The sequence below is a fragment of the Felis catus genome, chromosome F2 (assembly GCF_018350175.1).
Source record: "Felis catus isolate Fca126 chromosome F2, F.catus_Fca126_mat1.0, whole genome shotgun sequence".
Lineage (NCBI taxonomy): Eukaryota > Metazoa > Chordata > Mammalia > Carnivora > Felidae > Felis > Felis catus.
Window position 1 is genome coordinate 5,480,187 of NC_058385.1, and position 13,949 is coordinate 5,494,135.

General features: G+C 42.0%; 1 protein-coding gene and 1 long non-coding RNA gene across 4 annotated transcripts in view; one reads left to right on the forward strand and one right to left on the reverse strand.

Annotated features, from left to right (window-relative positions):
- Positions 1-2,953: 2,953 nt before the first annotated feature.
- On the forward strand, positions 2,954-3,919 carry LOC123383204. The gene is made up of 2 exons (XR_006592695.1): positions 2,954-3,229; positions 3,719-3,919. It is a non-coding gene; the product is annotated as an uncharacterized LOC123383204 (long non-coding RNA).
- A 3,956-nt stretch (positions 3,920-7,875) lies between these two features.
- RB1CC1 (RB1 inducible coiled-coil 1) overlaps positions 7,876-13,949 on the reverse strand; it is a 92,729-nt gene continuing 86,655 nt past the window's right edge. For 2 of the 3 annotated variants that reach the window (XM_023248504.2, XM_045050083.1), the window contains exons 22-24: positions 12,477-12,613; positions 10,059-10,129; positions 7,876-9,272 (exon numbers count right to left, since the gene is read on the reverse strand). In XM_023248504.2, the coding sequence (XP_023104272.1) occupies positions 9,195-9,272; positions 10,059-10,129; positions 12,477-12,613 (286 nt within the window). In that variant the 3' untranslated portion in view covers positions 7,876-9,194. The remainder of the gene's footprint in view (positions 9,273-10,058; positions 10,130-12,476; positions 12,614-13,949) is intronic. The other variant, XM_023248505.2, reaches the window with a different exon arrangement.

Genomic DNA, 13,949 nt, shown 5'->3' on the forward strand with positions numbered 1-13,949 from the left:
CACAAGTTGGGGAGGAACAGAGAGAGAGGGAGAGAGAATCCCAAGCAGGCTCCACACTGTCCGCATAGAGCCTGACTCAGGGCTTGAACTCATGAACTGTGAGATCATGACCTGGGCTGAAGTTAAGTCAGAGGCTTTACAAACTGAGTCACCCAGGGGTCCCTCTAATGAATGATTCAAACTAAAATAGGGATCAAAATGTTTAATGTTTTCAAAAATACCCTAAAATATGTATTCTAAAATTATTTTATTATGTTTTAACATTCGACAGAGTGCACATGCCTGAGCGGGGGAGGGGAAGAGAAAGAGACAGAGAATCGAAGCAGCCCCCACCCCCCGCGCTGTCAGCCCAGAGCCCCATGTGGGGCTCCATTTCGCAAACCGTGAGATCATGACCTGAGCTGAAATCAGGAGTCTGAGGCTTAACCAACTGAGCCACCTGGGTGCCCCTAAAATTATGTTACGGTACAAAATATGGATGTTAAGTAATCTTTCAGTGCTGCTATACCTTTTTTTAAAAAAAGATTTTAAGTAGTCTCTACACCCAGCATGGGGCTCAAACTCACAACCCTGAAATCAAGAGTCGTATGCTCTTCCAACTGAGCCAGGCAGGCACCCCAAGTACGGCTACACCTTAACTTTGGAATGGGAATCACAATTTTTATTTGTAAGTTCTTGTGTTGAAATCTTTACCCCAGGGGGGCGCCTGGGTGGCGCAGTCGGTTGGGCGTCCGGCTTCAGCCAGGTCAGGATCTCTCGGTCCGTGAGTTCGAGCCCCGCGTCAGGCTCTGGGCTGATGGCTCAGAGCCTGGAGCCTGTTTCCGATTCTGTGTCTCCCTCTCTCTCTGCCCCTCCCCCGTTCATGCTCTGTCTCTCTCTGTCCCAAAAATAAATAAATGTTGAAAAAAAAATTAAAAAAATTAAAAAAAAAAAGAAATCTTTACCCCAGGGAAAAAAGAGAGGGAAAGCACAGAGTTTTGGGTTCCTCTTTGTATCCCTAAATATATCATGGCTGTCGTCTGCTCTCTGAGGTGCCGTGGTTTAACTTTTGTGTGGTGTTGGTGGTGGGCGGGGGTTAGGATGGGCTTATATGCCCCTTGTTTGTACAGTGAATAACAATAGCATTGACGTAGAAGCCTAGGAAGACCACTGCCACTTCTAATTAGTGTTTAAAAAGTACACAGACGGGACGCCTGGGGGCTCAGTCGGTTAAGCGTCTGACTTTGGCTCAGGTCATGATCTCACAGTTTGTGGGTTCGAGCCCTACGCCAGGCTCTGTGCTGACAGCTCGGAGCCTGGAGCCTGCTTCGGATTCTGTGTCTCCCTCTCTCTCTGCCCCTCCCCTGCTCATGCTCTCTCTCTGTCTCTCAAAAATAAATAAGAAGTGTTAAAAAAAAAAAGTAACTAAAAGTATATGGAATCTTTGAAAAGTCTTTCTAGGCATGTATAAATATTTGTTCATCACTCTTCAATAAGCAGAATACTTCCACTCACTTTCTCCCATTGTGACGATCACAACACACTGTAAGGTTTATTTCTTAGATAAAAGAAATTCCTACAGGACACCTGAGGCTAAAAAAAGAAGTTACACAGGTTAGCCAGCAATTTACTTCGGAGGTCGTATTTGAACCCCGTTTTAAACACTAGAAGCTTTCTGCCCCTTGTCAGAATATCACATGGTGTCCTACCTACAAGTCTAAGTAAGCAGCAGGATCTGCATAAAACACTGGAATTTTCCAGAGGAAACAAGCTCTCTAGATGTTTACATTGAAAAGACTTACCCCATGAATAAGGAGGGCTATGTTCAAGTCATGCATTTTTGAGGCTCAACTGTGGATATTGATGATGTGGGACTAAAGATAAACTTGGGCAAAGTGCAGTCCTGAAATTCCACCACGAACAGAAGGTACTAGACCACGAGCACTGCAGACAGCTTCTGTTGCCCTCAGCGTGCGTCACTGGTATGTTATCTGATTCGGCCTCGCATCCTTGTGGCCTATGGGTTAAGTGTGACTGGTTGACCCGATTGGATAAAGTTCAGGATTTTTCCTTAGAGCAAAGGCATAGTTGTTTCAAGGACAAAGGCTAAATTCAGATGGAGTGACAAAAGTCAACCCTGCAGACTCTTGGTTTCTTAAGCGTGGTCTTTGAAAACGTGGACTACTTCGTGTAGACCAGTAAGTTCATACTAATATAAGAGGCTTATTGCACAATGGTCAACACGCTTCTTGTCGCTAACGAACTATATCCTTCTAAGCTACGCTTGTGCTCTTACAGTAATTTCTAGAACTTCCGCCAGGAGAGGGCCACAGTGACCACTCACCACTTTCAGCCAACATCCAATTTTGTTATTATAGTAACCTTGAGTAGATGGGCTCCCCAAGAACTTTGCAAAGAACTTGTGAGCGAATGCTGTGCAAAGTGACTTTACTAAATTCACTGATATTAGTCATCCCCCAATTCACAATTGCAGCCCTTTAAAGAATGCCACAAGTGCATTAGAAGGCATTTTGCTTTGGTCCTTCCAACCAAAATAAAACTTCTGGAGTTTACTGTTACATGAATACACAGAATCATCTTGATGTCAACTTTAATGGAGACGTTCTGAACGTCATTCTAATCATAACCTTTTAATGACAAGCTGTGTAATTAAAACAATTGGAAATAATAGGGTGGTGAGCACTGGGGAGATATTTTAGTATGCCTCAATTGTTGGGATATTCAAGATTTGTATAAAATTCTGGGTATTTCCATCCAGGTTAGCTTATTCTAATAAACACTACAAAGAACATATATGGGGAGGAAATCTAGATGCGCAGAGGGATAAAGAGAATCCCAGGCAGACTCCACACTCAGCACAGAGCCCCGTGACCGTGAGATCATGACCTGAGCCAACATCCAGAGTTGGAGGCTCAACCGACTGAGCCACCCACGCGCCCCTGGGATTTTAAAACATTAAGTCCCGTCAAAGCAACGTGGATTTGGTTGTAGTCTCACAGAAACGTGACCAGAACGTGGTTACACTTTTTAAAAAGCTAACACCTGAACAACTGAAAAAGGCAGCACGACTACTGCAGGGGGATGGAAAGAGGAAGCTGGGAAACGCAGCTGGGGACGGCGGCGCGAGGGGCGAGGAGCATCGAGAACGTTACACGCCGACAGCTGAACCGCCATGGCTACCCCACGGTCAAAACGTGCTCCAATTTCTGGCTCACCGGGCTCCATTTTGGTAATTCTGCGTCCCACGAGACCAGGAATTCATGTTAGTGCACTCCGTTCCCTTGGCAACTAACTATATTACTACCACAAAGGCCAATGGGTTTGGTGTAAACCAGAATCACACCTCCACGACCATGGCCCGCCTTCATCCAAAGACATGGAAAAGCTAGTGCTATCGATGCACTCATTTATTTATTGGGAAACAGTTTGGGGAAGGATATTTAGAAGACGGAGCCACATAGGCCTGCCTGGGAGGCGATGAGTAATTTAAGGAGTAAGAGGACAACTTTGATGTGCTGTGAAAGCCGAGAGATTTCTTGACGTTCTAGTTACACAACCCGAACCCGTCTCATGCTGTTGTGACTAGTAATTATCACTTAGTTCGTGGTGTGAGATTTCAACTGTCTTAACCGGAAATACTCTATAGATAATAGTAAATACCAGTTATTCAATACATTGGAACTTGTTTGAAAAGCCTCTCTCTCTCTGATGTTTTAAGGAGTACACAATTGTTCACAGTCATCACCAACGTGAAGGTGCCTTGGGAAACAGCAGGTACCAAAGTTGGACCGTGACTTGTCTGGCGCTCCCGATCCCCACGCGTGTCAGGACGAGCGACGACAAAATTCTCGCAGAATTTTTGAAAGCTATTATTTAATGATGATGTTATTCGCCAGGCAATTAAAAATACTTTAAATTATGCACAGTTGCTTGTAGTGCTGTTAAGAGTCCTCTGGGAAATGGGGCGCCTGGGTGGCTCAGTCGGTTGAGCGTCCGACTTCCACTCAGGTCATGATCTCGCAGTTCGTGGGTTCGAGCCCCGCATTGGGCTCTGTGCTGACAGCTCGGAGCCTGGAGCCTGCTTCGGGTTCTGTCTCCTCTCTCTGTTCCTCTCCTGCTCACGTGCTGTCTCTCTCTCTCTCTCTCTCAAAAAATAAAGATTAAAAAAAAAAAAAAAAGAGTCCTCTGGGGGTGCCTGGGTAGCTCAGTGCCTGAGCTGACTCTTGATCTCAGCTCAGGTCTTGACCTCAGGGTTGTGAGTTCAAGCCCTGCACTGGCCTCCACCCTGTGCATGGAGCCTACTTAAAAAAAAAAAGTCTTCTGGCAAGATTTCCAGAGTACAAAATGGCCACAGTTGAAAAAGTTGCTCACTCATGGTTTCTTGTATTCAGTGCCTCAGGCTAACCTCGAGGAATATTCATGAAAATGTGGTATTTGCAAGGATTTAGTTATGTCTATGGTGGCATGAAACGGAGGGCCAAAGCACACATTTCTACTAGCCCATGTCTAACCTGTTTTCAAAGTTGATACCTACATGTATGGGGACACCTCTTAAAAAATGTTTATTGAGAGAGACAAAAAAGAGAGAGAAAAGAGAAAGAGAGAGAGAGAGAGAGACAATGCACCGGGGGGGGGGGGGCAGAGAGAGAATCCCAAGCAGGCTCCACGCTGTCAGCCCAGAGCCTGACGTGGGGCTCGATCTCACCAACTGTGAGATCACAACCTGAGTCAACATTAAGAGTTGGCTGCTTAACTGACTGAGCTCCCCGGGGGGCCCCCAGAATTCATAATTCTTAACAGGTTGGATAAAGAGGTAAACTTGTAGTATCTGATTATAACTGGAATTGCTGAGAACTCAGGCATCTTACACGCTCATGAGATTCGGCTTGACACTCGTGGGAGTTAAGAACTCTTCAAGACACTGAGCAGTTCGCCTTAGAGGCTTGGACTGGTTAAGCAGACAGTCACCGGTACAGCGGAATTCCAAAGACATTACAAGTGACACCTGCATTAGCTATTCACAGACGGGTGGAGGACTTCGCAGGTGGCATTTCCAAGTCAGTCCGAGAGAGGAGTATTACACCACCAATTGGGAATTAGACCGTCAGACACATCTTTGCTATGAGCGTCCACAAAGCTGGAGACCTTTCGGAAGCCACCGGTAAAAGTGGTAAAGATTTTTCTCACCCTGCGAGTGTTGGAAACTCCCGAATTGCCCAGATTATAGTGAGAGTGAGCACGGAGGGATTCTTCTGTCTTGCAGGCCTAGCACCTGCTCTGAGGCAGAAGGAAAGGGTGACATCTATGAAAATGGTTTAGGAGCACAGCGTTTTCACGGGGGGCACGGACACCGAATTGAGAGGCATGGCCGGGTATCTTCGCGTGGGGCAGTTACTGCTTTGATGAGAGCACACAGGGAACCGATCTTGCATTTTGTCACAGTGACGCTGGCCACTTGTTTCCACTAACATGAGGACTGGTGTTGCCAGTAAGACTTATTTATTTTAAGGCAGGAACGGAACAGGTGGCGCTCAGTCTAATGGCCTCCAAGTGTGAGACACCTAAGAAGTATGTAAACCAAATAGCTTTCAGCTGACTGCAGAGTCTCATTACCACTATGTTAAGAATTGTTTGAAAGAATTTCCACCTTACAAAGATGATAAATCATCTAAAAGTATGTTCAAAAATTGGCCAAAGACGGCTTGTTTATATTCTGAGAGTATGACTAATAATAAAAGCTATCGATTGGTGGACAGTAAGTTTTAACTGCTTCCAGGTTTCGCTAGTAAGTAGAAGACCTATTTATGGAAATTATTTTAAAGGATTACCTAAAGTTTTGTGGCTTTAGACATCACTAAATCACATTCTAAAAAAAAAAAAAAAAAAAATCCGAGGCGATCCATAACTCTTTCTAAATATTAAAGGGCAACGGCTGCTTTGCACCCAACTTCAGAAAGAACTGTGGTCGTTTAAAAAAGACAATTTCCCCCCCACCACTCCTACACTTGCAATCTGAGTGGGTTCTGTTAGTTTGACCAAAAGACAAGTGGCCTAATTGGACTCCCAAGCGTCTGCCTTTTGCTGCCTCTCTTTTAGGAATGCTGTTGCCACTGCTTAGAACCCCAGGGCATTAGGACAGGCCACAAGGGGATCCGAAGCATCCCAGAGGACAGCCTTAACTAGCCTTCAGACACTCGTGTGAAGGCGTCATGGAGCGTCTGGCCTGAGCGGAGTCAACAGATGCCCGCAGCCACGTGAGCGAGTACCGGGTCTAGAATGAACAGTGACGCAACAATGGGCACTTGACCCAGAGATCGGGACCAAGAGCGCGGTGCTGCCACAACAAAAGCCTAACGGTTGTTGCGGCCCGACCACCAAGGCTGGGAAGGTAGGGAAACTGCTCCTGAGCTGGAAAGATGACCAGTTTTGCGGCGGCAAAACAAATGTGTGCCTCTGGCTGAAAGTTTCGAAGAAACACTCCAAGTGAGAATTAGTTCATTCTGGCCGTGTGTAACGAGGCATGGGGAGAGATGGTTCCAGAACGCACGTCTCTGGGAAACGCGACTTGACGAAATAAAATACGAAGAAGCACTTGAAAACATCAGTTGTGGCAATCACACCACAATAGCACAAGAAGAAAAAAAACAAAAACAAAAACAAAACCCAGTCGAAAAGCTCTTAGTAAAGGCTGTGGGCTGTACATGAAACGTAATCGTAGTTCACAACTTTGCTCAGCAAACAGTAGAGAGTCATGATAACGTAAATGCTCGTGAACCAGCTGGAAAGTAACATAGTAAATTACTGGAAAAACAGCAGAGAAAGTTCTTACGAAATAGCTAAAATGTCATATAAGAAAGTAAATCGATAAATTATTTATCAAGATAATTGCAGTATAGTATTATTTGGTACTTACAAGCTAAAAAGTATATCTCTAGGTGACACAACTGGGAAACAGAACGGGGGCTTGGGAGAGGGTTCACTGTTTTGAAAGCATAGACGTTTGACACCACGATAATTTAAAAAATAAAAATGAAAGTTTACATAATTTTTGCTCCTTCTGTTCTTAGCATATGCAGAGGTATCTTTGCGAAAATCAGAATTATCCACATAATCCATGTGTGCTTAAGTTTTACTTGCAATAAAACGATTTAAGCATGATTCTTGTAATAAAGCAAGCTACGTTTCTATGAGAGATTGGGTAATGAGTGTAACAGGCTTTGATTATGCAAAAAATCTTTATAATACCTAATGTTTATTGAATACTTAGTGTTTTTAAAATTGTTCATAGCACTTTATAGGTTTATTAACTTCATCACTTAACCTTCAAAATAACCTTACGAGGTAGGTAGGTCCTACCATACCATCTAGGGAAGAAAACTGAGGTTCAAAGCTAATGCACGTCGCCCAAAGTGAAGGTTAGATCGAGATGGAACTCAGGGGTTCTGATGCCCAAACGCTCAGTACACTGACCGTAAGCATACAAAGGGAAGAACTCCAAGAGTTTTGCCAGGTTCCACTTCTCTTCTTTAACAAAGAAAACTGCATTTTCTCTCCATGTGCTTTATAAAGGGATATGTGGACACCGATGGGATGGCTATAAAACAGGATGGAAGAAAAACGCTAAGTGACAAAATCCATGAAAGAGCAGCGCCAATGAGATGGCTTCCACGTTCAGTGTCAGGCCACGGCGGCTCCACAGCACAACGACCACATATTTCTATGTGTGAGAGGCACCCAGTCAGTCAAAATGGTCCACCTGGCAGATGCATTCAGACCCGACCAAATCTGCTAACAAAACCGCTCTGGAGATACGGCAGTTTATCGCTTTGGTATTCTTTGCCCTGAGAGGTCATGGAAGGACTGAGTAGAAACATGTGAAATCATTTGTTCATTTATTCATTAATATGTTGTCAAATTCAGTTTTCTATACACTATGGTGTTTATTCCATTTTCTGTACTATTAGATATACATATTTAAAAAAATATTTAACTTATTTTTAAGAAGAAATTAAATATTTTCTGAAAAAGAATCATTTTATTATCGTTCTCTAGCAACAAACCTGAAACAAGCCTCCTCCAACTCAACTAACTCATTTAAATACCTTTGCTCCGTAGCAATTTGTCTAAATATCGAGTTTACACAATTCTATTCTACAGAACACTGTTTTACCCTGTTACATAGTATATAGTTAAAGAACATTTTTGTAATAAACATGTTTCTCTTCCGATATGATACAGAACAAGTTTTTCACACTTCCCAGCAATCACTCGAATATATTAAAAATGCATCCTTCTTTAAAAGGCACACACATTTACAGGTTCAAATCTTTATTGTTTTAAAATTCTACATGTCTTTTACAATACAATATTTTGTTATTTAAATGACCTCTAAATGGTTAATGTACAATGAATATGCTTTTTCTGAACTCAAACCATGGATTACGATTTCATCAACAGGATTATTTCCAACCCAAATCAAAAGAGGTCGGGAAGGTTTTGAGTGCCGCGTTTGAAACGGTCAAGAGCACACACGCTTCCCCGTAGAACCCAGGTGGCCGCTGTTCAAAGTGCTTTTGAAGACTGCTGATTACGGCTGGCCTTAACATCAGTCGATCAAATGACAAGTTTTTATTTTGAAACGTCAAAGGGCATTTAAAAAAATAAATGAAACAATTTGCTTTAGTAATCTACAGACGCAAACTCAAAGTTATGATTATCTGCATGCAGTAACACTCCTCTTTAAATAGTTCTGAAGAATTTATACATTTTATAAAGAATGTGTTTCAGAGTGCAAGTTTTCTGATATTGATTTCACAAAAGGACAAATGCTGGTAATAAGAGCTAACATTTACTATCTAAGTCCAAGCTAATGTATATGTAACAGGCAATTAATATGGCTCACCGTAAGCCACAATGCAGGGTATGCCCTTTGAGAAAATGAACTACTTTGGTCCGCATTTCTAGTTATTTGGGTAAAAAAACCAAAAACAAAACCATTTTAAGTCGGCCAAGGCTTTTGATGAATTTATTGTTCCTAAAACGTAGCCAGTTAAAAAGGAAGTGATATACACCAGTGAAGTGTATTGTCACGGCGACCTCCGTATAAAAAGACGGCCTGCTGTTTTTGGAGTGATGAGTAAGCACTGTAGGACAGATCAGGAAGGTGTCACAGGACGTTTGATTTCTTCCTTAAGTTATACTTTCTTATTCCATGACACAGCTTTCACTCTGTAAAACTTTGTCCCCAGAGGAACCTTGAATCGGTTTTGTGCCTAAGAAGAAAAGAAGAGGAATGACTTCAATGGTTAAAACCAAACTACACAGTACTGTCCGATCGTACTACTCAGTGCGAGAGTACTGGGGGCTGGGGAGCACGGGCGAGCAGAAGTCTTTACCAAAGTGCCCAAGACCCGCCCCTCCCCAGGCTGAGAGTACACGGAACCACTAACATTGATGGAAGAAAGAGCTGGTAATCGTTGCTCAACAATACGGTACAAACGGGGCCACAGGTCACGATTTCGTACCGAAGAACTGTCAGTACACAGTTTAAGTTCCATCAGTGCCTTGGAGCAGAGAGGCCCCAAACCATTCGGTAGATTCCACCGACTCTACGGTGTCGACACTGCTGACACTACAGTCAGGGACGTGTTCAGCCATCAGATAGTTCACGTTACCTTCCTTCCCGGGGGATAGCATATGAAAATAAGAAAACAACTCTGCCTACAAACAGATGCACTCAATCATCAGTTATGCTACGTGTTCTTTCTTCGCACACGAAAACACTAATAGCTGGATAGTCACTGAGGAGCGTAGTAGTTTTCATGTACAGGCTGATGAGTTGTTGGTAATCATCTATCCATGTCTACTCTCTAAAGAGAAATAACAAATCCTTATAAAACTCCTGGTTGGTACTCACACTCCTTAAACTCAAGGCCTAACTCGATCAAGTGAGCTAAAACCCAACCACTGCCCTTATTAACAATTTCTGTGTAAAGGAGTATGTGAATCTGAATCTTCCTTATGATTCCTAGGTTTATATTATCTGATGTAGTTTTTACCTTTTTGGCTTGACAGTATTCCTTTTCCATTACTTTTCCAAGTACCCAGGGTCTTCGAGATGCACCTGAAGCTAGTGAACGAAAGTGTGAGTTTCTTTTTAAAAGTAGTTATAATTACTCATGAAAACATTAACTGCCAGAATCAAAACAGACGAATAAAGTTCTCAGAAGTGAAAAAAGGTGTAAGACTCTTAAAACTGAAATCCCTAAAAAACAAAATGTTTTCTGAAACAGAAATGGAATCATTTTACTTTTCAGCCATTGATTTTAACTCTCCTCACTAAATATAGATGGTAAAGCAAATCACAGAACTAATAAAAGTTCAAGAACTACAAATAATCTAAGTACAAATCATGAACAAATAAATCTAGGAATTCTAAATTAGCTCAACAGTGCCATCTACCGAAATGCTAATGAAGATGACCATTTCTATTTCTGAAAGCAGACAGTTATTCAGACAAAATTTATCTTCTAGGTTCAAAACAAAGCACTGCCTTTGCGGGGGGGCGGGGTGGTGGTGGTGCTTTTAACGTCAGCGCTCAAGGGTAGGAGCCTGTGTCATATCTGTCCCGCACAGCGCCTGGCACGGCAGCGGTAACATGGTTGGTGCACAATAAATAACGAGTAAGGGCTAACGGGTTAAGAAGCAAAGCCCGGAAGGGCGGTGCTTGTGTGAAGGGGAGATGGAAAATGCGGGGGGGAGACGGAAAATGAGGGAGGAGACAGGATGAAAAGCTAATCCTCAAAGAGCCAAAGTGTGACAAGCTAAGAAAGGGAGAGTACTCATTTCATTTTTAAATTCATTAAAAGAGAAGCTAACAAAAGAGTTGATTTCCAAAGTATTGGGTCAATAAATGATCTGCTTAGGCTAAAGCCTGAGATTCCCAAGAGAAGACAAATCTGATTTTTATTCCCTAAACATAGTTTGGCAGGATATAAATGAAGGATATCATGAATGAACTATCAGAAATGGAAAATGCTCTACAGAGTAATTTAGCACTTCACAGATAATGCGTGATTTCTGAAAAGAATGATCTAAAACTGAATGCTTATGTTTTACGTCTGAGGAGTAATGGGTCCCACTGTCAAGGGCATAAAAACACTCTAGTATTTTGTATTTCTTTAAAAAAGTGGGGGTGGGGTGGGGGTCAGGAGGGTAGAGTTCCTTGGTAAAGTAAGACTGTTAAATTCTTTTCTCCAAGACTTGTGATAGCCCTTCACGTGGTCACGTGCACTGTAACCTCTAAGGGTACACAGGAAGTGTTTCCTAGATTTAAACACTAACTCTCCTACTCTTGGGAAAGGCACACTGAAATTTTTAAAGATCCATGATATAACTTAGCCCCTTATAGTTCTGGAAACAAAAATAAACACGTTTGTGTATATTTACGCATTTATACATTTAGACATACACATGTAGAATAAAACAAATGGGACAAAGTGTTAACAGGTGAATCTGTAAAGGTCTATAGGTCTTTTTTTGTTTTTTTAAACGCTGGTACTCGTGCAACTTTTTGGTAAATTTCAGAATCATTTTCAAATAAAAAAATTTAAAGAAATGAAAAAAACCCCAGAAAATCGAAAAAAACCACAACGTTCATTGTTTTCAAGGCACAAAATCAGTACGTTGTGAGCTTATCTTCTCATTTTTCAAGGTTCTACGAAAACTGTACAAGTCCATGCACATTTCTGTATAACCCATCACCAACAGCCATGATGGAGTGATCATGTGACACTGGCCTAATTCAAGAATTGGTATTTGCCCATGTCGGTAAGTCATTCCACACAGACACATCAATTGTAATGGGCATATATTCCTGTACTTTAATAATCCTATTTAAGCTAAGTATCCCAAGGTATCTATTCTCTTTTAAAGATCAAAGCAATAGACAACAGACACTGTAATTTAGTATATTTTAACAAAGTTTTTTTAAAAAAGCCAAAAAAACCAGTAAGTATTGAAAAGTTTAATGAAAGAAAAAAAAAGGAAGAACGTAAGATGCTAAGTAGGCTAGAAAAGGCATTTTACAACTGGAGAACTTTTTTTCTAAACCTGGTCTTTACTGCCTTTATAGACAAATGAGTGTGTACTAAGCTAAAATAGGCTGCATGTGTATGAGAATTTTGACAATATAACTCTGCCTCTGCTAGGGTATATCTGATCCAATCTCATTAAATCCACTCTATTTTCGAACTGTCAGTAGAATCCTGGAAAATAATCCGGATAATGCAGATTTTATACGACAGCAAGAACAACAAAAACAAAACGAAAAAATGAAACAAAACAAAAACAAAAACGTATTAAGCAGAGTTCCGTCTGAGTGAAGTAATTCTGTTATGATTAGACAGGAGGGGAAAACCTCTGACATACTGCGTGCGCTCCAGCTTCGCTACTGTGGTTCCGGATGTGACACTTACCACCCTCACCTGGTTTCAGATCCAGGGCAGGCAGAGACTCCGAATGCAGGAAATACAAGGTTGGACTAACGGTAAATAACACGTAATTGTCATGGCGCTCGTCCAGGATGATGAGCACCAAATCTCCCACCTGAAAACTGAAGAAAGGAATGTAATTTATTGCCCTGAAGAGTCACTGCCGCACTCTTCTGAAAACTTCAAGCATATATTCTGCAGTGTTCAGCCCTATATTCAAGTATCAAACACTACCTATTGTTTAGAAAAACAAAACAAAACAAAACAAATGCTTGGATGAGGGGGGAGACCGGGGAGACGACCCCCCCACCCCCCCCAGTCATCTAGTCACAGGAAGAAGATGTTCATCCTTTATCTTCCACTCACACTACGTGCTACCTGCTATTTCTGTCTCTGGGTATAGTGCTCTTCTGTTTGAAAGAAAGCCCAGCAGTGTTCAGTTCATGCACTTAATCAGGCTTAAACAAGTCGGTGGAAATGACTGCTTTAGGGTGAGGCCTGAAACACGGAGCGAGGAAAGAAGGAAGTGGGTGTAGCTGCCCATAGGCTCTAAGTGATGCTCTCTTCAGAATCAGTTTTCAAAATGTTCAAAATATGAACAGGCCTTGAAGGCTAATCTTGCGGCCTCACTGAATTTCTCTCCCAGTCTAGCAGTGTTTTAGTGGAGGGTTTAGGGTTTTCTTGATGTAGTATCATCTCATCTGCAAACAGTGGAAGTAATACGTCTCCCTTGCAGAGCCGGATGCCTTTTATTTCGTTTTGCTGTCTGACTGCTGTGGCCGGGACTTCCAGTACTATGGTGAACAGAAGCAGTGGTTACCGGATGGGAGGGGGGTGGGGGATGGATTAAGAGTAAGTGCACTTATCATGTTGAGCACTGAGTAACTGAGTAACGTACAGTTGCTGAAATACTATGTTGCACACCCGAAACTAATGTAACACTGTACGTTAACTATACAGGAATTCGAATTAAAAAATTTAATAAAAAAAAAAAAAAAACAAGGAAAGTTAATTTTGGATTTCACACTTGCCACGATCATTTAATTCTGTACGTCTTGCACCTGATAAATCATCAGAATCACTGGGAAAGCTTTTAAAAGAGAACAGTTTTTTATTCATTAATTGCTTATCCTACAAACCCTCGATGCCTGCCTCACAGGACGTGGCAGGCACTGTTTTGGCTAAACACCAGAACATCTTTAAAAAGGCAGATAGGGCCTCTCCCTGGCAGTTTTTTCTTTTTCATAAAGCTCATCCCATTCTAATCTTTGAAAGGCCCAACCCTGGATCTGACTTGACATACAGCTGATACATAAAAGCAGATACCATTTAGCCCTTTCAAATCACTGAGAAAAGAGAAGATTCTAATGAGGGTCAGTAACCACAGACGTCTGACAACCAAAAATGTCATTGACAGACCTATTACAGACAAAATACAGAAGACTAACCAGTGTTTGT